Here is a 20,667-nt window from a genome sequence, read left to right as displayed (position 1 = left end):
CATATAATAGATAAATTGGTTAAAAGTTTTTCATGATTACAATAGATGAAATATCTCAATTTCAATCTAATATAATTTAATTCAATTCAAAACAATATATAAATATATATCTTTAAAAATATGATTTATAAACTATAATATAAATATTTTTTTATTTACAGTAAACAATTAATAAGAGTTTAATAAGTTTAATAAGATATAATATATAATAATAATATAAGATTTATAAAATTTTTTATTAATCATATAAATTTTTAAAAAAAATTTAATTGACAAAATGTTACAAGTAAAATCTCCATTACTTTTTGAAATATTTTATGAATGTCAAACAACAAAAGCTAGAACTGGTAGAATAACACTTATTCATCATCAAATAGATACACCAGTATTTATGCCAGTAGGCACACAAGTAAGTTAATATATTAAATAAAAATTAATATTTTATTAAATATATCATATATATTTTAAAATATATTAGAATATTCAAAACCAAAAATATTTAAAATTTTTTATAATATGTTAATAAAAATAAATAAAAGTAAATTAAAATAAATAAATATAAATTAATTGCAAGTTTTTTTATATTTTTATTTGTAAAAAAAACTATGTAATATTTCTTTTTATAATAAATTTTATAATAATTTTTTTATAGAAATAGAATTTTTTTTTATAGAATTTTATTAAATTTTCTATTCTATATAATAATTTTATTTTATTTAAATTTAAATATTACTTTTTTAATTATTTAGAAAATTTCTAATATTTTGGAATATTTATAAATTTTGTTTATTTACATTTTATATATATATATAAATAATATATTTTTATAATAATATTAATATTTTTTTAGGGTACTTTAAAAGGTTTATTACCTCAACAATTAGAACAATTAAATTGTCAAATTATACTTGGAAATACATATCATCTTGGAACAAGACCTGTATGTAAAAAATATTGTTAGAAAGAATTTTTTATTTTTAATTTATTTAAAACATGATAATGTAATTAATATAATATAATTAAATTGCTTGTTCAAATAATTTAAAAATAAATTCATTAAAAAAGTTATTATTTAGGGTCTTAATGTTATGCAAAAAGCTGGTGGTTTACATAAATTTATGAATTGGAAAAGAGCTTTATTAACTGATTCTGGTGGTTTTCAAATGGTATCATTATTAGAACTTGCAAAAATTACAGAAGATGGTGTTAAGTTTAAATCACCATACAATGGTAATTGTTATATAGAAATAAAATTTAAATTTAATTTATATTTATATTATATTATAATAATATTATATCATTTTTATGATATTAAAAATATAAAAAAGAAAATATGAAAAATATAACATTTTAATATTTCATAGAATCAGATTGTATGTTGACACCTGAACATTCCATACAAATACAAAACATAATAGGTGCAGATATAATTATGCAACTTGATGATGTAGTTAAAAGTACATTAACAGGACCAAGAGTAAAAGAAGCAATGTATAGGTAATGTTGCATTAATGTATAAATGAAAAATAATTATAAAAAAATAAAAATAATGTATAGGTAATGTTGCATTAATGTATAAATGAAAAATAATTGTCATAACATAATTTGCAATGATAGTCACAAATAAATTGTTTTTGTAAAACATGATTTTAAAATTATTTCAAGTTATGATTTTCAAATTATTACTTTTGACAATATATTTTTATATTATAATAAAATATTAGATACATAATTGTATCGTGTTTCCAACAGAAAGTTTATATTTCAGCTAATTTTTATAACAATGTGAAAACAATATTTGACATTGCTTCTCAAAAAAAAATCCATCAATTCGACGCTATTTCCAAACTAATGAAAATTTAGTAATCAGAATAGACAGATTTCTAAATTAGAAGTGTTCAATCACTATAATAATTATAATATTAATATATATTAATAATTATAATATATTATTATTTTTCATATACTTTGTACATGATATAGTTATATTATTTAATTTATATTAAAAATGTTTTTGATACTTAATATATTATTTATAGAACAACTAGGTGGTTAGATAGATGTTTGAAAGCACATCAAAAACCAAATGAACAAAGTATATTTCCAATTGTACAAGGAGGTCTTGATCCCAAACTTAGATCAGAATGTGCAAATCAATTAATTAAGTGTAAAGTCAATGGTTATGCAGTGGGAGGATTAAGGTATTAATATATATGTATAATTAGATAAAAAAAAAATATTATTTTATATTTAATTTTATTTCTTTTTTGTAGTGGTGGAGAATCTAAAGATGAATTTTGGAGAATGGTATATCTCACTACAAATATACTTCCAAAAAATAAACCACGATATTTAATGGGTGTTGGATTTGCTATTGATTTAATTATTTGTTCTGCTTTAGGAATAGATATGTTTGATTGTGTATTTCCTACAAGGACGGCAGTAATTATAAATATTATGTTTTTGAATTAAATTTAAAAAAATTGACATAAAAAAATATAATAAATCAGCAGAATGCGATTTATACATATATTATATTTAATTATATAATATTTTTCAGAGATTTGGTTGTGCATTGGTACGTACTGGCCAATTAAATTTAAGACAAGTTCAATATCATAAAGATATGAGACCAATAGATGAATCATGTGAATGCAATACATGTAAAACATATACACGTGCTTATCTTCATCATATTGTAACAGTAGAAACAGTTGCATGTCATTTGTTATCTGTTCATAATATTGCATTTCAAATGAAACTAATGGAAAATATTAGACAAAGTATTAAAGAACAAAGATTTCCAAAATTTATACAACAATATATGTTAGATTTATATCCAAATAAGGAATACCCTTCATGGATTGTTAATGCTTTGAAAGCAGTTAATGTTACATTATTATAAGAGATGTAATTTATTTTCATAATAAAATTTTTCTTTTTCAATATATATATATTACAGAAATAAATTATAAAATATTTGATATATTTTATAATAACTAATTTTAATTATTGATAATATCAATACATAAATTATCACTTGTGAATAGTTTATATAAAATAAGTATTTATATATTAAGACATTTCTAATTAATTTAATTATTAATATACATTTAATATGTAAGAAAACCATGTAAAAAAAAATTTCAATATTAAATGTTTAATATAGTTTTGCAATTTATGTAAAATTTATTTATATTTTAATTGAATTTTATAAAATTTTATTAATCTTCTCATTATTTTGTTTTAAATTTTTATAAAGTTCAATAATATTTTTTTACAAAACAACCAAATTAAATTTCAAAGTATTATACATAATAATTTTTCTTTTAAATATATTTATCTATTATTTTCTCCAAAGTATATTATAGTAAATAGGCACAAAAATCACAAATAATATTAATAATTTAATCACATAAAATCATCTGAATCATATCCACTATTTTCTGTATTTGATGTCATATTAGATGTATTAAATAAAGAATTATAACTCCTGTAAATTAAGTTTAAAGAATTTAAAAAAACTTATATATTTTAATAATAATATAATTACTTTTATTTTACCTCATTTCTGCTTCTTCCTTTCTTCGTTTTTCTTCTGCTTTTTCTTTTTCCTTTTGTTCTTTTAAAAGTTTCTTTTTATCTTCTCGTTCATTTTTGTCTCGTTGTTCTCTTTCTGCTCTTAAATTTACTTGCTCTGAACGTTTAGTTTTGTTCAATCGATTAATAATAGTATTTATTCGTTTTGTAACATGAATTTTTCGAACATCTTTATCTCTATGGAAACCAACTTCTCCTATTTCCATTCCTTGTGTCTTTTTCAGATTTGACCACATTGTATATACTACATCAACATCATTCATTTTACTTCCCTCAATACTATTTGCTTTTACTAATTGTGCAGCATCTTCTAAAACTGCACTAGGTATATCATCTATTGTTTGTCCCTATAAATTATGTACATATGTATATACACACATACATATAATATTTATATACAATTATATATAAATATTACATGTTTTTAATAAAAAATATTTACAAGATGAAGACGAAGGTATACATGTGCTGAAGAATATTTATCAACATGAAACCAAACATCTTCTGGCCATCCCCATCTAATAAGATCCTCATCTAGAAAATTATATATTAAAAGAATATATCTTAAACATTATAATTACATTTTAGATTACAATTAGATTTTATATTTTTACTTACTTTCATATTGATCAACTCCCATAAATAACGTTACTGGTGGTTGCACAACTGTAATTCAAAGTAATGATTTTTTGTTCTAACCTTATTTAATGTTATTTTAGTAATAATGTTAATATATATATTAAAAAAAAAGTTAAATATACATACACTAAATATGAAACCAATGATAAATATTATTACCTTCACTTGTAAAATAATAAACCATTATTACAAAAAGTTTTGGTTGAAACACGTGGAGCAATTTATCTGTCAAATTTTAAATTTATATTATCTTGGCAATTGTGTACAACTAAAAAGAAAGCACTTAGAAGAAGAAATATAGATCTGATTGGTTATTTCTGATAGATCCAATATAATTATATAAATAAGCACATGTATTGGTTGATAATTTAACATCTAAAAAGATCATATAATTTTAAATAATGATAAACAAAAACGTGAAAATAAAATAATCCGTTAGTCTATGTCTTTTTTTCGTTTTGTACAAAACTTGTACTACAATTCTTCTTAATAATATAACATTTAGATTTCATAAAAATATTGTGCTATAAAAATCGCATTATGCTTACATTATATATAAAAAATGAATATATATTTTGAAATAATATTTTTAAATATAAATTTTATCTATCATGTAAATATAAATTGTTATATCGAAATTATTGTATAAATACTGCATTATACAAAGTCATTACAATTTGTGAATTATATTATATCAAAACTATATTGTAAAAGTATGGTATTATACAAAGGTTATCATATTTTTATTTACTAAATCAATAATATAAAATTATAAAGAAAATTACTTCGAATATTTTAAATCGCTGTAAAAACATCACATTAAAATAGAAGTTAAATTAGAAGTTCAATTTGAAAATTCCCTTAAGTTGGCCATACACATTCTTATTTGTTTCTCAAATTTGCCCAGAATTGCCAATAGATGCAAACTGGATTTGTAGGATTTGACATCATATGCTGATTGGCAGAAAAAAAAACTGAAGAAAAATAACACCATGCAATTATTATATTCAAATATTCACATATATCAAGGTATGTTTTTATGCAACGATGCAACACTAAATCATCGTTGTTAACAGTAATGATTCTATGATACTCTATTATATTATACTAAATTTAATATCATGATGTGATAAAAATTATCAAAACTTTTTTTCTTCTTTATTATTTCTAATCAAAATGAAATATTAGATTTTAAAAATCCAAAACTTGTATCTATTTTGGACATATTTGAAATTGACTTGGAACAATGATGTATTATTGTAGAATTTTATTTTTACTATTTTATTTTTATAAAAATTACTAATTTTTATAAAAAAACTTTATTTTATTATTATAAAAATTAAATGATGTAAAATAAAATAATCTTTATTTTATCAGAAAGAATAAAGAAATGATTGATATGAAAAATATATAATTATATAAATATAATTTTTCAAAAAAATTGAACTGATTCTATATGTTTACATACGTATATAATATGTAAAATTACATAATTACAATAAATTATGTTATTATTGTAAGTACATATTAACAATAATATATTAAAATATATTTTTTTCTAATGTGACTGAAATTTATTATTTGCATATAAGTTTAATACAGTATATTAAATATATCAAATATATATATATATATATATATATATAAACATGATATGTTGCTAATTAATTTTATTAATATATTTATTATAAACTTGAATTATTAGAATTTGCAAAATTTTGCAAATTGTAATATTTATTTAATATTGCTTATAACATGTTATTTATTTTAAGAAGTAATTTTCTAATTAAAAATCAATTACATATTGATTCATATGAATTGCATGTTTTTCAGCATGATACATTGCAATAATATGATCAAGTACTGGTCCTATTTCAGGATCCCTTATTCGTTCACCTATAGCTACAGGTGTTTCCAATAGGGATAAATATACTAAAAATTCATTTTTCATTAATTATATTATTCACATTATTTAATTATATTTTTTTGTTACTCATTAGTAAAAGTAATTTTACCAAGTAGCATATTAGGATTTGTAAGACTAAGTTGGATGCGAGGATCATTCATAATTGCTTTATAAATTGGATTATCCGAATCAAGTTCTTTATCTAAATCTTGTAAGCTGTGTCTTCTTTCTCCAAGTAACCATTCACACTAAAAATAAAAATATATTAAACTTAAAATTTTATATTATGTAAAATTTATAATGAATTTAAAATTTAATAAAATTAAAATTATATAAATTACTTACAGCATTAATTTGATTGTTTCCAGTAATTTTTAGAGCCTCAATAATATTGTTTTCTTCAAATCCCATTTCTAATAATAATTGTACTGCTCTAGAATTAGGTTTAAAATCTATTTTTCTACAGTGATGATAATTTTTTAACAAACGATCTACTATGTTAAGTATATTCTCCTCTTTGTTTAAATCTTGACATCCTGTATTATTATTAAACATTATTTTATACACTATGGAATGAAAACTAATATATGTAAATATATATAAAACTAAAAAAATTTTTAATATTAAGAAAAAATAATAGTTGAAATAATAATTATTTTCATTTTTAATATATTTTATATATTTTTAATATAAAAATTTTTAAATATAAATATGAAAATCAAATGAAAATATAATTTAGAAAAAAAAAACTGTAAGCATATTTATTAAATATTTATTTGATAAATATCATTTTCAATAATAAAATCAAAAATGTTCACATTTATCTTTTTTCATTACTATAACTGTTACTTTCTCAATTGTATTATTAATTTCTTATTAGTTTTTATTAAATATTATTCTTTTAAATAAATCAATACTTATTTCATTAAAATATTTTTAATAAATATATAGAAATCATTACTTTTATTTTTTTATCATTACCTGTTTCAATAGATTCTGAATCTAAATCATTATCATCATCTTCTGGATCATTTTGATGTTCTGTTAACCATTCCAAAGCTTCCATTATATTTGATCTATAATAAATATTCAGAAAAATTTAGTTTTTAATTTATTAATATTTATATAAATATTAATTTAAATGATAAATTGTACTTTCGTAAGCGAAGAATTTTCAAGACTTTTTTCTCAGAATAACCCATTTCTGTAAGAGTTTTTATAGCATTTGGATTAATATTTGGTTTACATCTTGTTTCTAATTTTTCTTTTAAAATATCACAAAATTTTTGTGCTTCTGGACTATATAAAATAATTCTTGCTGATGCTTTTACAAGTGTTATTAAAATTTTTCGTACTTCATTTTGAAACTGAAATATAAAATATATAATATAAATTCTATTTATATAGAAAATATAAAGTTTTTGAAAAAGATAAAAATAACAAAAATATAAAAAAAACAGAAATATATATTATATATGTATGTATTTATTTACATCTGCAGGACAATAAAGTGAAGGAATATGTTTAGGTGGATTGCGTATAGGTAAATTTTCTGTTACTTGTAATATTAATTCTTTACTTGGACCTTTCAAAGCTTTTTCAGATAAATTGTCATTCATAGATGTAGAACGAATGTTTATTAACATTAATTCCTCTGTAATATAGAAAACTATTTTATATCATTATGATAAATTTAATATAAACTTCAATAGTTTTTTTAATATTTTACCATTTTCATTAATGTTTTCATTTGTTATATTATAATTATCTATGAGACATTTGAATTTAGTTGAATGAATTAAACGAAAATCACTTGGATTTCTTGATGTATCATCACCATAAAAATGTTTTATTGCAATATTTTTGATTGCATTAATAGTCATATCTGATGTTATATTAAAATTTGTAATCATTCCTTCAGGACTATATAAATAAATTATATTTAATAATAATTTTTTTAAAAAAATATCAAATTTAATAGTATATTACCTTATAATATTAATTAATAAAGATTTTGATTCAGACATTGCACAATTTTATAAATCTTTGTTTTAATAAAAGAAATCGTCAAAAACTTTACTTTTTTTTGATAAATTTTTTATATTGTACTAAACATTTATTATATATTCTTGTAATTTTAATTATAAAGTATATCTATAACATGAAAAAATTTTCATTTTTAATCAATCATTTGAAAAATAAATCAATTCAAATATTATTATTAAACTAAATAATATAATATAATAAATTTCAAAAATTAAAACAATATTTATAAATTTATCTTTTACATATATATTACCAACAAATACTATTCAAATAATTTTATAATTGTATTTATAATTTCTTATTTTATAAAATAATTATTATATATTTATCTTTAAACGAAAATTTTTACTTATATTTATATGTATTTTAAATAATATGTCACATGATTGTTTACGTGTAGTTCATATCAAAACACAAAAGAGTGCATCCGAAAATATATAACCATGAAAAATTAATTTCGTAAATGTTTATTTTTGTAAAATATTTCTTTTTCTGTGATTTGAAAGCACATTAAAAATATTTTTGTAATATCATGTCATTTAAAACGGGAATAAAAAAAAACAAAACAATTATTAATGTAATCATAAATATTATAACATATTTAGATTTTAATAAATTATAAATAATAAAAATTATATAATTATAATGTTTTAAAATATATTTTTTGTAATATTAATATAATAAAAATTGTTTATAACAAAAAAATAATTTTTTTTAGATCTTTTATATACATATAAAAGTATTTAAATATATATAATATTATATCAATATATGTATATATATTTTTTCTTTCTTCATAAAATATTGTTCAAAATTTATAAATATATATTAAAATTTTATAAGTAATATTTGAATTTAATGAAAAGAATAATAAAAAATGTTAAAAACCAAATAATAAAAAATTAATAAAAACTTTTATCAAATAATAAATTTGTTAGAATGGCTGAAAAGTCTGGATGTGGCGAATTACAACAATTAGTTCAAGAAGAAGAATGTGAAGAACCATTGAGTCAAGGTGGAGAAGCTACACCACCTTCTACACCAGCAAGATCTCATCATCCAAGTAAAAATGATACACGTAATTCTCATATATCGGTATGAATTTAATATTAGTTATCTATTTATCTTATTAAAGCATAATATTATTTATAGTAATATTATTTATATGATATATATTTATTATAAATTTTAATATTGTTTAAAATTTTTATTTGATATCCTAAATGATATACAAATACTATAAAAGAATTATATTCTTTATAATTATAAAAGAAGTAATAATATTACTGCAACAGAAAACTCATATATCATTTTTTAAAATAACTATCTATTAATTAATTTTGTTTATTATTTTGTTTCTATTTTGTTATTACATTTTAATATGATATAAAACTACCTCAATAAAAAAATAAAAAATTTTTCTATAAAAAAAATTAATAAATTATTAGATTAATTATATATATAAAAATAATGATGATAATTATGATGATATGATGATGTTGCATGTTAACAAAATAAATAAACATTAATATAAATTTAACAAAAAATATATAAAATAATAAAATTTATCAACTTGAATATAATATTGATTAAAAATTAATGGATAACATAATGTTACAATATAGATAATTCATTTTAGTCTATGAAGTGTTATATGATTGTAAATCATATAAATCATATTAATGATATTTCTTTTAATATTGTATTATCAAATATATATTTGATAATACAATATTATAATATAATAATATAAGTCTAAAAGAAAATGGAATTATAATATAACATATTATTTTCAATTAACCATGAATTTCAATGTATTAAATATAATAAAGCTAACATAATATTAAGATACTAGAGAATATACAAATAATATAAATATATAATATAAATATATAAATAAATGAATTTTTAAAATATTATGCTATTTTTTTAAATATCAAATTATAAATGAATTTTTAAAATATTATTTGTAAAAATTTTTAATATATATAAAAATATTAAATAAAAATATAATAAAAGATTTAAAATAGATTTACAAAAAAAATTAAATACTTTTCTTAATTTGAATTAAAAAATTATCTTTTTGTTATTTTTTAAAATAGAATAAATATTTTATTTTTCTCATTCTTTTTAAATAAAATTCAAATATTCTTTTTGAGTTTTTCAAATTATTTATATTTAAATATTTTTTATTAATTTAATTTTTTTCTATGTAAATGCATAGATATATAAATATATATTATATCTATTTTTATGAAATAATACATTTACATTTTTAAATTAATTTTAATTAATAAATAATTAGTAAATATATATAAAATATGTAAAATTAATTAACTTTTTTTTTAGATAATTATAAATTTAAATAAACATATTGTTTATAAGTAGTGCTAATAAACTTATATATTATTTTAGCAACAAATATTATGGGAAACAAATATACAAACATCACCTATTGTTAGTAAAGGAAGTTCTGGTCAAGCAACAAGTCAAGGATCTATGGTTTCTGGTCGAGCCGTGAATCTTTCAAATCATAGTAATCAATCTCGATTAATGTATATGAATGAAAAGGAAAAACAAAAACCACATCGACCAGAATTATCAAAAATTAATCGTCAACATAGAGGTAATTTTATTTTTTATATAAAAATTTAATAAAATATTATTTAAAATAGATTTCTAAGTATCATTTATAATTTATTACTATAATATTCTAAAAATATTTGCAATAATTTAAAAAATATCTCTTTTATATTATTTTTTAATAATATATAATGTTATAATTGTATAATTTATTTGTATATTATTATGAAATTCTTATAAAAAAAATATTAAAATAAAATTCTATTAGTTAATGATAAATTTTTTTTAAATTAATAATAAATTATAATTTTTTTATATATTTTTTATTTTTAAGTTTTTTTAAGTTTTTATTATATTTTTTCGTTGTGTTTTGGTGTCATAAAATAAAGCTATGGCACCATGCAAACATCATTGCTTTTTGTCAGAGGTTCCTGATGTTCGACGTATGGAACAAGCTTTATTACAACTTTTAGAAGATTTTCATAGTGGTAATTTACGAGCATTTGGTATGTAAAATATGTAAAAAATATATTTAGTCATATTTTAGCTTGTATGTAAAATTGAAATACTATTTTAATGCAGGAAAAGATTGTAGTATGGAACAAATGACAGAAATACGAGAACAACAAGAGCAATTAGCCAAACTTCATTTTGAGTTAGGTCAACGACAAGGAATTGGTGGAGATCAATCAGGTCTCAGACATTCAAGTGCAAATATGGATAATTTATTGGAATGTTTGCAAGAACTTAGTGTTTGTATTGAAAAATTACATAGCAAGTAAATATATATATATATATATATACATATATTTTAAACAAAAATTTAAATAGAAATATGAATATCAATATATTATAAAAATATGAATATTTTATAGAATATTTTCATATTTTAAAAATCTTTTATAATTATATTATTTTTATATATAATTGTATATTTAATTTCTCAAATAATGAAATCTTGAATTTTTTATTTTAAACTACTTAAAAATTTCTTTTAAAATAATAAATTATAGTATTATTTGGTAGTATTTAATAAACAAAATATAAGTAATATTATTAATTAATTATTTATTCTATTCAATTAAATTTGATACCTATTATATATTTATTTAATTATCTTTATTAAATCTTTATTAAAACTATTATTATCTTTATTAAAACTATATATAGAATATATATAAAAGATTGGATAGATAATATAAAGACAATCCATAATTTTTTTTAAAAATTAATTTTATAAGATAGTATAAGATTTTTTTAGCTCAAAATCATTTTTTAAAAAAATTAAATTTAAAAATTCATTGAATTATGCGAGCATCCAATTACTTTTATTTAATTTCTATTTTCTTAAAAGTAAAAACTTAGAAAAAGAAATTTTATTTTTTTTTAGCTTTATATTGTATGATTATATTTTTTGTTTAATTTTCATATTTTATATATATGTCTCTTTTAATTTTAATAAAATATAAAGTATATAAATATATTGCCTATTTTATTATATACCTTATATACCTTATATAATATATAAAATGCATTAAATTACATTTAAATATATGTTAATTAATTATATGTTATAAAATAAATACTAAAAATTTTTATTTTTAAAAATGAATTATGAAATAAAATTTTATTTTTGTAATATACTTTTTTTAATATACTTTTTAAAATTTTTTAAACTTGATATCTTAAAATTTTAAAATATTAATATAATTTAAATGAAAAAAAGTAAATTTAATTTATTTATATTTTTCAATCATATTTTTTTTGAAATTTTTAAGTTTATTTTAAAATATATTTAATTAAACAATTTATTTCTAAATAATTTAATAAAGATAATATATTCATTCTCATTAGTAATTTAAGGAAAGCAAACTATTAATAGTTCGATATTGTAAGTATAAAAACACTGTACTTGTGTAACAAATAAATATATTCATTTATTTGTATTATTATAATTATATTTTATATATAAAATATAAATACTATATGAACTTATATTTGAAATAAGGTTAATATGTTTTTTAATGTTTTTGATTTTATTTTTTTTTTTTTTTTTATAAATTTAAATTAAAATTTTTATTTCATAGTACTAAAAATATTATAAAAATTATATATAAAATAAATTGTTTTACGTAATTAAATTGTATTTTAAAATAAATGAAGCACGTTTAAAGGTCACAAAACAATTGTTTTAAATTGTGATTATTAATTCAACAATTTAATTGTAAAATAAAATCTGTTGTAACATACATAACAAAATCAAATTTAAAAAAACATAAGTTTTATAATAAAAATTTAATGTAAATTTTTAATTTTATAATCTTCAATCAAATATCAATTAGTTTTAAACATTCGGAAGTTTATAGACAGTAGTCATTTCCGTTACCTTGCAGTATCAAAACTATATTTCGTATGAAAGATATCGATGTCATGTAGTTAATTTTTTTGGATATGCAATAAAAGGAAACAATCAGTTGAATTTAGTTCTATTTAAAAAGGTGAAACTTCCATTTATTTCATTACATCTGTTAAATAGGACTAATCTTCAATGTTTTCTTTCCAACCTCATAATCAGGTCTGTATTATTATAATATTGATGAAGTTATAACCATACAAAATCAAATTTTATAGATAGCTCACTATATATAATTTTAAATTTTATAATATAACATATAATATATTTTATAATAAATATAACAAATATATATTAAATTTATTTTTTAAAAATATTTATATATTATAATTTTAAATATACTGTATTAATAAAAATTTTCGAAATTTGCATTATCTTATATTTTTATTAAAAATACAGTTTTTATTTTTTTTATTTTTATTTTATTTAATATTACAAATCACAAATTAATTAAGTAATATTAAATTGTTATTTAATAGTAAAATATTTACTTAAGAAAAGATATTATTATTTAACATTTTTAGGTGTTATATCACCTGGCACAATTAACTTCAGTAGTTAGTCCAAAATCTACATCATTTTCAGTTAAAGTTAAAAAACAAAATGAATTTAAAAAATCTATGGATGATATTTCCTTTAGTAATTTTTCAGAAGTAAGCTATTATGGTAATGTATTATATAAAATGATAATGATGATCTATTAAATATATATATTATATTTCAGGCTACTAAGAATTATATTGATAAGTTAATAGGCAAATTAAAAACATGTGATGTAATTGCAATGTTTGATATAAAAACAAATAATATTTTGGTAGTATTAGATAAATTTTCCACAAAAATTTGTAGGAAAAATTTAGAAAAAAATAATAAGTGGAAAATATCAGATATATCAGAATTGAATTTCAAAGAAAACACAAAGAAATATCATAATTCTTACTATCAATGTACGAAAGAAATTATTTTACCTACCTTACCTAGAAAATCATCTAATTATTATATACAAATTCGTAATTTTAGAACAAAACGTAATGTAAATGTTGAATTAGAAAAAAAGGCATCATTTGTAAATAAATTTAAAAACTTGTTTGGCCATTTTTCTGGAACAGTAAGATTATATATTATATATTATTTATATTAATATTTTAGAGATATCATAAATAATTTTTTTATTTCATAGAATATAGGATATAGAGCAAATATTCTGAAAGAAAAGGACTTGACTGCAATTAAAAATTTATTCAATAATCAAACATCAGTAGAAGAATATAGAAAAATTATATTAGCTTTCATTGAAGGATATGAAGCAGGACTAGCACGTCAAACATATCCTTATTTTGGATGGTTTAAAGTAATGTGTACTTTAATAACAGGAACTATATTTGTAATGTTTTGGTATGGAGGTATGTAAATTTAAAGATTTAATTTCATTTTTACTCATAATATAATGACTATTTTAATAGATATACTTCAATATTATTTTATAATAGTTATATTTTATTATTAATTTATTATTAAAAAAATGTTGCTATTAAATAGCAAATAAAAAAATTATAATATTCTGATAAATAATGAAAAATTCAACTGAAAAGAAACATATTATTTATATATTAATTATTTGTACATAATTATTTTATAAATAAACAAACATTAGATTAATATTTAAATAATATTAATATGTTTTAGATTATTAATAATAATGTATCTTTTCTTGTAGTTTATTTAGTAGGAAGTGGACTACGATTTTCAATGGATGGTATTAAATTTAGACCAGAAACAACAGATATAACTTTTAATGATGTTAAAGGAGTAAGTAATTCACTCTTAGAATTTTAATATTAATAATTTTTTTTTTCATTTCACTATTTGTAATTTATTTATTTATATGTAATTAGGTTGCAGAAGCTAAACAAGAATTAAGTGATATTGTCGAATTTTTAAAAAATCCAGAAAAATTTTCTGCACTTGGTGCAAAACTACCTAAAGGTGTATTATTAGTAGGACCACCAGGAACAGGAAAGACATTGTTAGCTAGAGCAGTAGCTGGTGAAGCTGGTGTACCATTTTTTCATGCAGCTGGACCAGAATTTGAAGAAATTTTAGTAGGACAAGGTGCACGCAGAATGAGGGATTTATTTAGTAAGTTATAATAAATGTATATTGAAAAAATATTCCCATTATTAAATAAAATTTAGAAAGTTGTTGAAAATATTATTTATTACTTTAATTTTTTTTTATATAATTGATTATATAAATGTTTATATTATGAATCATTTATAATCTATATATTAATAATATTTTAATATATAGGCATATATTAAAAATTTTTATTTAAATCTATTTATGATTTAATGTTATAACTAGATAATTCTAAAATTATTTCCAATGTTATCTATTTATATATTTATATTATAATTTAATAAATATTTTAAGTAATTGTATTACATTAAAAAATTTTTATTTTCAATTATAAAATAATATATTCTATGTAAAATAAAAATTATTCTTATTTTTTTTATTTTTATTTTAAATTATAATTAATTATAATATTTCATATTAAATTAAAATATTAATATTAACATAACATTATTCTATATTATGATATGCAATTGTATGAAAATGAAAATTTAACTTCAAATTTTTATATTCATTTATAGTTTATTATTATTATTTATTATTATTATTTTTTTAGAAGCAGCAAAAGAAAAAGCACCTGCTGTAATTTTTATAGATGAAATTGATTCTGTTGGTGCAAAACGAACAAATTCAGCTCTCCATCCATATGCAAATCAAACAGTAAATCAATTACTTACAGAAATGGACGGGTAAACTAAAAATTTTATTTCATTTTTTTGAAGTATACAAGATGATCTTAGCAATTAATATGAAATTAACGATTTTATGTATATAAAAAGAAGGAAATTGGTAGAAAAAGAAATGAAGGAATTATTAAAAATTATTTCTTATTATAATATAATTTTTTTTCTAACTAATTATTCTATAATACAAGAAATATATAGCATTTATGTTAATTGATTTTCAAATTATTTTTTTTTTTATTTAATTATTATAATTAAATATATTATTGTTTTACAAAATTTTTTATTATTTTTAATATATTTTTTCAAATTATTCTTTTTTATTGTTTCATTATCGAAGAAAATCAATTTACGAAATAATACAATATAAATAATATATATATATTTATGTTATATTTAATTATATGGAAATTAAATGATTTAATAGCATGAATAAATAATACTAATTAAATAATTCAATTTTTTCTCCTCTTTGTAGTTAATTTTATTTTTTCATTAAAGTTTATTTTAAAATTTTTAAATTATTAATTTCTATCATAATTTATAATTATAATATATTAAATTTAATATTGACATTATGATTTATCATTTATCAATAATTTTCTTTTTTTTTTATATTTGTAGATTTCTTCAAAATGAAGGAGTTATAGTATTAGGAGCAACAAATAGACGTGATGATTTAGATAAAGCATTAATGCGTCCTGGTCGTTTTGATGTTGAGGTTGTAGTTGATATACCAGATTATTCTAGCCGAAAAGAAATTTTTGATTTATATTTATCAAAAATATTAACACGAGATGTTGATACAAGTTATTTAGCAAAATGCACTGTTGGATTTACTGGAGCTGATATAGAAAATATGGTATTTTTTTAATTATATAACTTTTCATATAGTATTTTAATCTCTTACGTGATCAATTTATGTATAAAATAAAAATGGTAAAAAGATTAGAAAATAATAAAAAAAATAAATTCTTGCTATAAAATAAATAAAATTCAAAATTAAAATTTTTTTAATTTTTCAAGTTATTTACATGTCATTATTTCCTTTTATACTAGAATGAACTGCTATTTATAACTATAATTTATTTATAATAAAAAAAAAGTATTTTTTTATTTTTATTGATTACATTAGAGATTAATTAAAAATTAATTCTTTAAGTCAAATTAATTTCATTATTATGGATTTAATTTTAAAAGGTAAATCAAGCAGCTTTAAGAGCTGCCATAAATGATGCTGAATATGTTTCAATGAAACATTTAGAATATGCTAGAGATAAATTAATCATGGGTCCAGAAAGAAAATTAAAAATTAATGACACTGAAACTAATAGTATTACAGCATATCATGAAGCAGGACATGCATTAGTTGCATATTATACTAAAGATGCACCTGCATTGCATAAAATTACTATTATGCCTCATGGACATTCTTTAGGACACGTAAGTATTATAATATGTATATATACATATACATATATATGTATATGTATATATATATTAACGATTTTATTTTATTGATATTGTTACAAAATTTTTAGAAATAAATTATATCTATGGTTATATCTAATTATTTAACCATTTATTTTTTTTCTTAATATAATCATTTATAATTATTGTCTTATTTTTTTAATAATATGTATATATATACAGAGTAGGAACGCGATATATTTATGGTATATTGGATCAGTTTTTTTTTAAAAAATGATAAATTTTTTAAAAAGATAACAAAGAAAAAAGTTTTAATATTTTTTTATGACGTACAAGAATTTTTTATATTTATAAATATAAAAAAAAAATCATATCTATAATATTATTCAAGAAATAAAAATCCAGTTTTTTAAAAAATATCATAAATTTGTTTATGCCATATGAAAATCAAAAAGAAATGCATCAAAATAAATTTAAAACATGTAGCATATTAGGCTTTTAAAATCATAACAAATTAGAAATAAATGAAATAAATTGAATTTCATACGATTTATAATATTCCATTTAAAAAATTTCATTTTTGTTTCTTAAATAATATTGCAAATATGAAAAATTCACATACATTATTATGTTTGTCAAAAAACATTAAAAATTTTTTCTTTATCACTTTTCTCAAAAACTTATCATTTTTAAAATTGATCCAATGTATTGAACATTCTGTATATATATATATATATATTTATAGACTGCATTTTTATCTAACAAAGATCAAATTCATATAACAAAATCAAAATTATTGGCTCAAATGGATAGTGCAATGGGTGGTCGTGCTGCAGAAGAATTAATTTTTGGCCCTGATAAAATAACAGCAGGAGCACAAAGTGATTTTAAGGTATTTTCAATTTATTTTTAAATTAATAATTTTTTGATATTTATACGTATATACATTATAAAAGTTAAAAATTAAATATCTAATATAAAAATATTTCTAATATTATTTATATATAACAAAATAAAATATTATATAATAAAATAATATATTATATAATCATAGATAATTATATTTCTTAGGCTGCAACTTCTATCGCAGAAGAAATGGTAAATTTATATGGCATGTCTGAAAAAGTTGGTTTTGGAGTTCGCATGGGAAATCGAACAGATGGATATCCATCAGGTCCGAATGCAAATGATCTTAGTGATAATGAAGTGAAACGTCTTTTACAAGTAAATATTGCCATCATATGATATTAATTCCATGGCTTATAATATTTTATAATATTTATATTTATAATATTTTATAATATTATACAATATAAAATATTTTGTATTTTAGGAATCATATGAACGAGCAAAAATGATATTACAAAAACATGCAAAAGAACTAAAAAAAGTAGCAGATGCTTTGCTTAAATATGAAACATTAAGCTCTAAGGATGTAGAAGCTGTAATTAATGGAGAAAAAATTTCAACTGAAACTTTAAAAAATCAATCACGAATTATAGATCCATCTGAACATGTATTATAATTACCGTACTAAGATTCAATTTAAAATAATAAGCAAAATAAATTATTTGGTGCAGTATCGATGTTGCATTTTACAATTAATATTTTATTATAATAATCATAGATGCAGAATTATACAATTATACAATTTTAATTAAAATGTATTAGATTTTTCAATTGAAAACTTTGTATTAAATTATTTTTATTTTTTTATTTAATTATTTTTTTTTAATATATTGGAGTTTATATAGTAATTAATGCAAATTTATCATTATCACTTTAGAGAATTTCTAAAAACAAAATAAAACAATATAATAAAACAATATATAAATATAATAAAAAGCGATATATAATGTATTATACATAATTATATTTAAAAGTAAAATTGTATATAATTATGTATTGTAATCTAAAAATTGTTATATTATTTAAAATTTATAAGAATAATTTTACAATTTTAAAATTTTTACAAAATATAATTCTGCAAAAAAATTATTTTTTATTTATAAAAAATCAGTTATATTAATTTAAATTTTATTATTTGCAACATTGAATGGGTAATATCAATCTTAATTTGTAATATAATTATATTTTGATTGATAATATAATAATTTTTTTATATTAACAAATTTATTAATTTAAGATTTTATATAAGAAAACAAATTATTCTCAAAAAAATATCTTTAATAAATAATTCTTTTTTTTATAAATATAATTAAATTTAAAATGAACTTAAATTTTATTTACATTAATTATTAAGCAATATATTTTAAAGAATAATATCTAACTTATACTACCATGCAATTATGTTTGGTTGAATTTTGTTTTCGTTTAAAATATGTATACAAAATATTTAAAAAAAATTAATAATATTAAGACCATATAAGAATTAACATTTTATTTACCATATAGATATAAATTATACAAAAGTATATGTTACATGTATTCACATACATGTTTTATGTTTTATATAATCTATTTTCTTATTATATCTATAGTACGTTTTGGTATGACTTTATTTGACATTGCTTCTTTTTCTTTTTTCATTAAAAATATAAAATTTGAAATATTAATTAAAAAAACTCATAAAATCAAACTAAAATTTTTAAAATAAGAAGCTATAATATTTTAATAAATTTGTATTTTAAATAAATAATTTGTATAAAGTATATTACATTTATATGAGCAAATATAAACCAAAGAAAATGATCTGTAATATATAATTCTGTAAGATTAAAATACATATATACAATAAAAAAATGTACAGAAAAGATCATTTATAGAAGTATTCATACACAATATTTATAAATATCACAGTATTTATTAACTTCAAGAAATCACAATAATTAAAATTCTTCAAATAATTTAATACAGGATAAACAAAATTTAATAATCTGGAATATCTTAGTTGTTTATAATAATTGTTTATATTAAAAAATTTCATATAAAAATTGGTTTTAAGAAACGCATATTTTGATGTTATTAGTTTTTATAAATCGATTTTATTTATTTTTAAATGGAATCATATAATTTTTTATTAAGCAACATGTTATTTCCTATAAAAAAATATTAAACTATATATTATATTTTATATTATAAATTATATATATATATTAAAAAATCATTTTCATTTATAGAAATATTATAATTTATTATTAATTTAAATTATATAAAATTTGAAATATGAAAAACAAGGAAAATACGAACAAGTATTTTGCGTATTTCTT

At 17.8% G+C, this 20,667-nt stretch overlaps 5 protein-coding genes across 11 annotated transcripts; 3 read left to right on the top strand and 2 right to left on the bottom strand.

Moving 5' to 3' along the window:
• The first annotated feature begins 166 nt into the window (after nt 1–166).
• Nucleotides 167–2,952, top strand: LOC411719 (queuine tRNA-ribosyltransferase catalytic subunit). The gene is made up of 7 exons (XM_026443716.1): nt 167–409; nt 851–940; nt 1,077–1,230; nt 1,365–1,497; nt 2,040–2,201; nt 2,274–2,442; nt 2,561–2,952. Exons 1-7 carry the CDS (start codon nt 278–280, stop codon nt 2,903–2,905), a joined length of 1,185 nt encoding a protein of 394 aa, XP_026299501.1. The 5' UTR covers nt 167–277; the 3' UTR covers nt 2,906–2,952.
• A 394-nt stretch (nt 2,953–3,346) lies between these two features.
• Nucleotides 3,347–4,558, bottom strand: LOC551148 (coiled-coil domain-containing protein 25). 2 transcript variants are annotated; one of them, XM_623543.6, is made up of 5 exons: nt 4,399–4,558; nt 4,219–4,266; nt 4,043–4,134; nt 3,565–3,947; nt 3,347–3,493 (listed from the first exon to the last, which is right to left on the bottom strand). In XM_623543.6, exons 1-5 carry the CDS (start codon nt 4,421–4,423, stop codon nt 3,412–3,414), a joined length of 630 nt encoding a protein of 209 aa, XP_623546.1. In that variant the 5' UTR covers nt 4,424–4,558; the 3' UTR covers nt 3,347–3,411. The 2 variants fall into 2 exon arrangements, with proteins under 2 accessions (XP_623546.1, XP_006572231.1); XM_006572168.3 differs by having other exon boundaries at nt 4,366–4,493.
• Nucleotides 4,559–5,095: 537 nt separating this feature from the next.
• LOC724527 (coiled-coil domain-containing protein 28A) lies at nt 5,096–11,575 on the top strand. Of its 5 annotated transcripts, none has more exons than XM_001120401.5 (5): nt 5,096–5,268; nt 9,130–9,286; nt 10,607–10,817; nt 11,164–11,280; nt 11,357–11,575. In XM_001120401.5, the coding sequence occupies exons 2-5, from the start codon at nt 9,131–9,133 to the stop codon at nt 11,554–11,556; spliced, it is 684 nt and encodes a 227-aa protein (XP_001120401.1). In that variant the 5' UTR covers nt 5,096–5,268; nt 9,130; the 3' UTR covers nt 11,557–11,575. The 5 variants fall into 5 exon arrangements, with proteins under 5 accessions (XP_001120401.1, XP_016772917.1, XP_006572233.1 ...); XM_016917428.2 differs by lacking the exon at nt 5,096–5,268 and adding an exon at nt 5,705–5,755 and having other exon boundaries at nt 11,200–11,280; XM_006572170.3 differs by lacking the exon at nt 5,096–5,268 and adding an exon at nt 5,705–5,755.
• LOC411718 (ubiquitin-associated domain-containing protein 1) lies at nt 5,982–8,207 on the bottom strand. The gene is made up of 8 exons (XM_395186.7): nt 8,135–8,207; nt 7,875–8,068; nt 7,639–7,799; nt 7,301–7,512; nt 7,127–7,221; nt 6,491–6,681; nt 6,255–6,393; nt 5,982–6,171 (listed from the first exon to the last, which is right to left on the bottom strand). Exons 1-8 carry the CDS (start codon nt 8,170–8,172, stop codon nt 6,026–6,028), a joined length of 1,176 nt encoding a protein of 391 aa, XP_395186.4. The 5' UTR covers nt 8,173–8,207; the 3' UTR covers nt 5,982–6,025.
• A 1,572-nt stretch (nt 11,576–13,147) lies between the features above and the next one.
• Nucleotides 13,148–19,021, top strand: LOC409178 (ATP-dependent zinc metalloprotease YME1 homolog). 2 transcript variants are annotated; one of them, XM_392703.6, is made up of 12 exons: nt 13,148–13,349; nt 13,712–13,840; nt 13,912–14,295; nt 14,368–14,590; nt 14,905–14,996; nt 15,083–15,326; nt 15,880–16,012; nt 16,631–16,868; nt 17,207–17,449; nt 18,183–18,329; nt 18,509–18,661; nt 18,771–19,021. In XM_392703.6, exons 1-12 carry the CDS (start codon nt 13,323–13,325, stop codon nt 18,960–18,962), a joined length of 2,205 nt encoding a protein of 734 aa, XP_392703.4. In that variant the 5' UTR covers nt 13,148–13,322; the 3' UTR covers nt 18,963–19,021. The 2 variants fall into 2 exon arrangements, with proteins under 2 accessions (XP_392703.4, XP_006572235.1); XM_006572172.3 differs by lacking the exon at nt 13,712–13,840 and having other exon boundaries at nt 13,152–13,349.
• The last annotated feature ends 1,646 nt before the right edge of the window (nt 19,022–20,667 follow it).

The sequence above is a fragment of the Apis mellifera genome, linkage group LG11 (assembly GCF_003254395.2).
Source record: "Apis mellifera strain DH4 linkage group LG11, Amel_HAv3.1, whole genome shotgun sequence".
NCBI lineage: Eukaryota > Metazoa > Arthropoda > Insecta > Hymenoptera > Apidae > Apis > Apis mellifera.
The sequence above is the reverse complement of the archived record's forward strand: the minus strand, read 5'-3'. Positions and strand labels throughout refer to the sequence as shown.

What these genes read in the sequence shown, in the direction of transcription:
- LOC411719 (XM_026443716.1), top strand. Translation starts at nt 278, where the DNA reads ATGTTACAAGTAAAATCTCCATTACTTTTTGAAATATTTTATGAATGT. An exon ending in TATGCAGTGGGAGGATTAAG is followed by an intron (nt 2,202 to 2,273) that starts GTATTAATATAT and finishes TCTTTTTTGTAG; the next exon opens with TGGTGGAGAATCTAAAGATG. An exon ending in TATTTCCTACAAGGACGGCA is followed by an intron (nt 2,443 to 2,560) that starts GTAATTATAAAT and finishes AATATTTTTCAG; the next exon opens with AGATTTGGTTGTGCATTGGT.
- LOC551148 (XM_623543.6), bottom strand. Translation starts at nt 4,423, where the DNA reads ATGGTTTATTATTTTACAAGTGAAG. An exon ending in GGGAGTTGATCAATATGAAA is followed by an intron (nt 4,135 to 4,218) that starts GTAAGTAAAAAT and finishes ATAATTTTCTAG; the next exon opens with ATGAGGATCTTATTAGATGG. An exon ending in TATACCTTCGTCTTCATCTT is followed by an intron (nt 3,948 to 4,042) that starts GTAAATATTTTT and finishes CATAATTTATAG; the next exon opens with GGACAAACAATAGATGATAT.
- LOC724527 (XM_006572170.3), top strand. An exon ending in AATTAATCGTCAACATAGAG is followed by an intron (nt 10,818 to 11,163) that starts GTAATTTTATTT and finishes CATAAAATAAAG; the next exon opens with CTATGGCACCATGCAAACAT. An exon ending in TGGTAATTTACGAGCATTTG is followed by an intron (nt 11,281 to 11,356) that starts GTATGTAAAATA and finishes ATTTTAATGCAG; the next exon opens with GAAAAGATTGTAGTATGGAA.
- LOC411718 (XM_395186.7), bottom strand. Translation starts at nt 8,172, where the DNA reads ATGTCTGAATCAAAATCTTTATTAATTAATATTATAAG. An exon ending in TGAAAACATTAATGAAAATG is followed by an intron (nt 7,800 to 7,874) that starts GTAAAATATTAA and finishes TCTATATTACAG; the next exon opens with AGGAATTAATGTTAATAAAC. An exon ending in AAAATTCTTCGCTTACGAAA is followed by an intron (nt 7,222 to 7,300) that starts GTACAATTTATC and finishes TATTTATTATAG; the next exon opens with ATCAAATATAATGGAAGCTT.
- LOC409178 (XM_392703.6), top strand. Translation starts at nt 13,323, where the DNA reads ATGTTTTCTTTCCAACCTCATAATCAG. An exon ending in CTTTCCAACCTCATAATCAG is followed by an intron (nt 13,350 to 13,711) that starts GTCTGTATTATT and finishes TAACATTTTTAG; the next exon opens with GTGTTATATCACCTGGCACA. An exon ending in TTGGCCATTTTTCTGGAACA is followed by an intron (nt 14,296 to 14,367) that starts GTAAGATTATAT and finishes TTTATTTCATAG; the next exon opens with AATATAGGATATAGAGCAAA.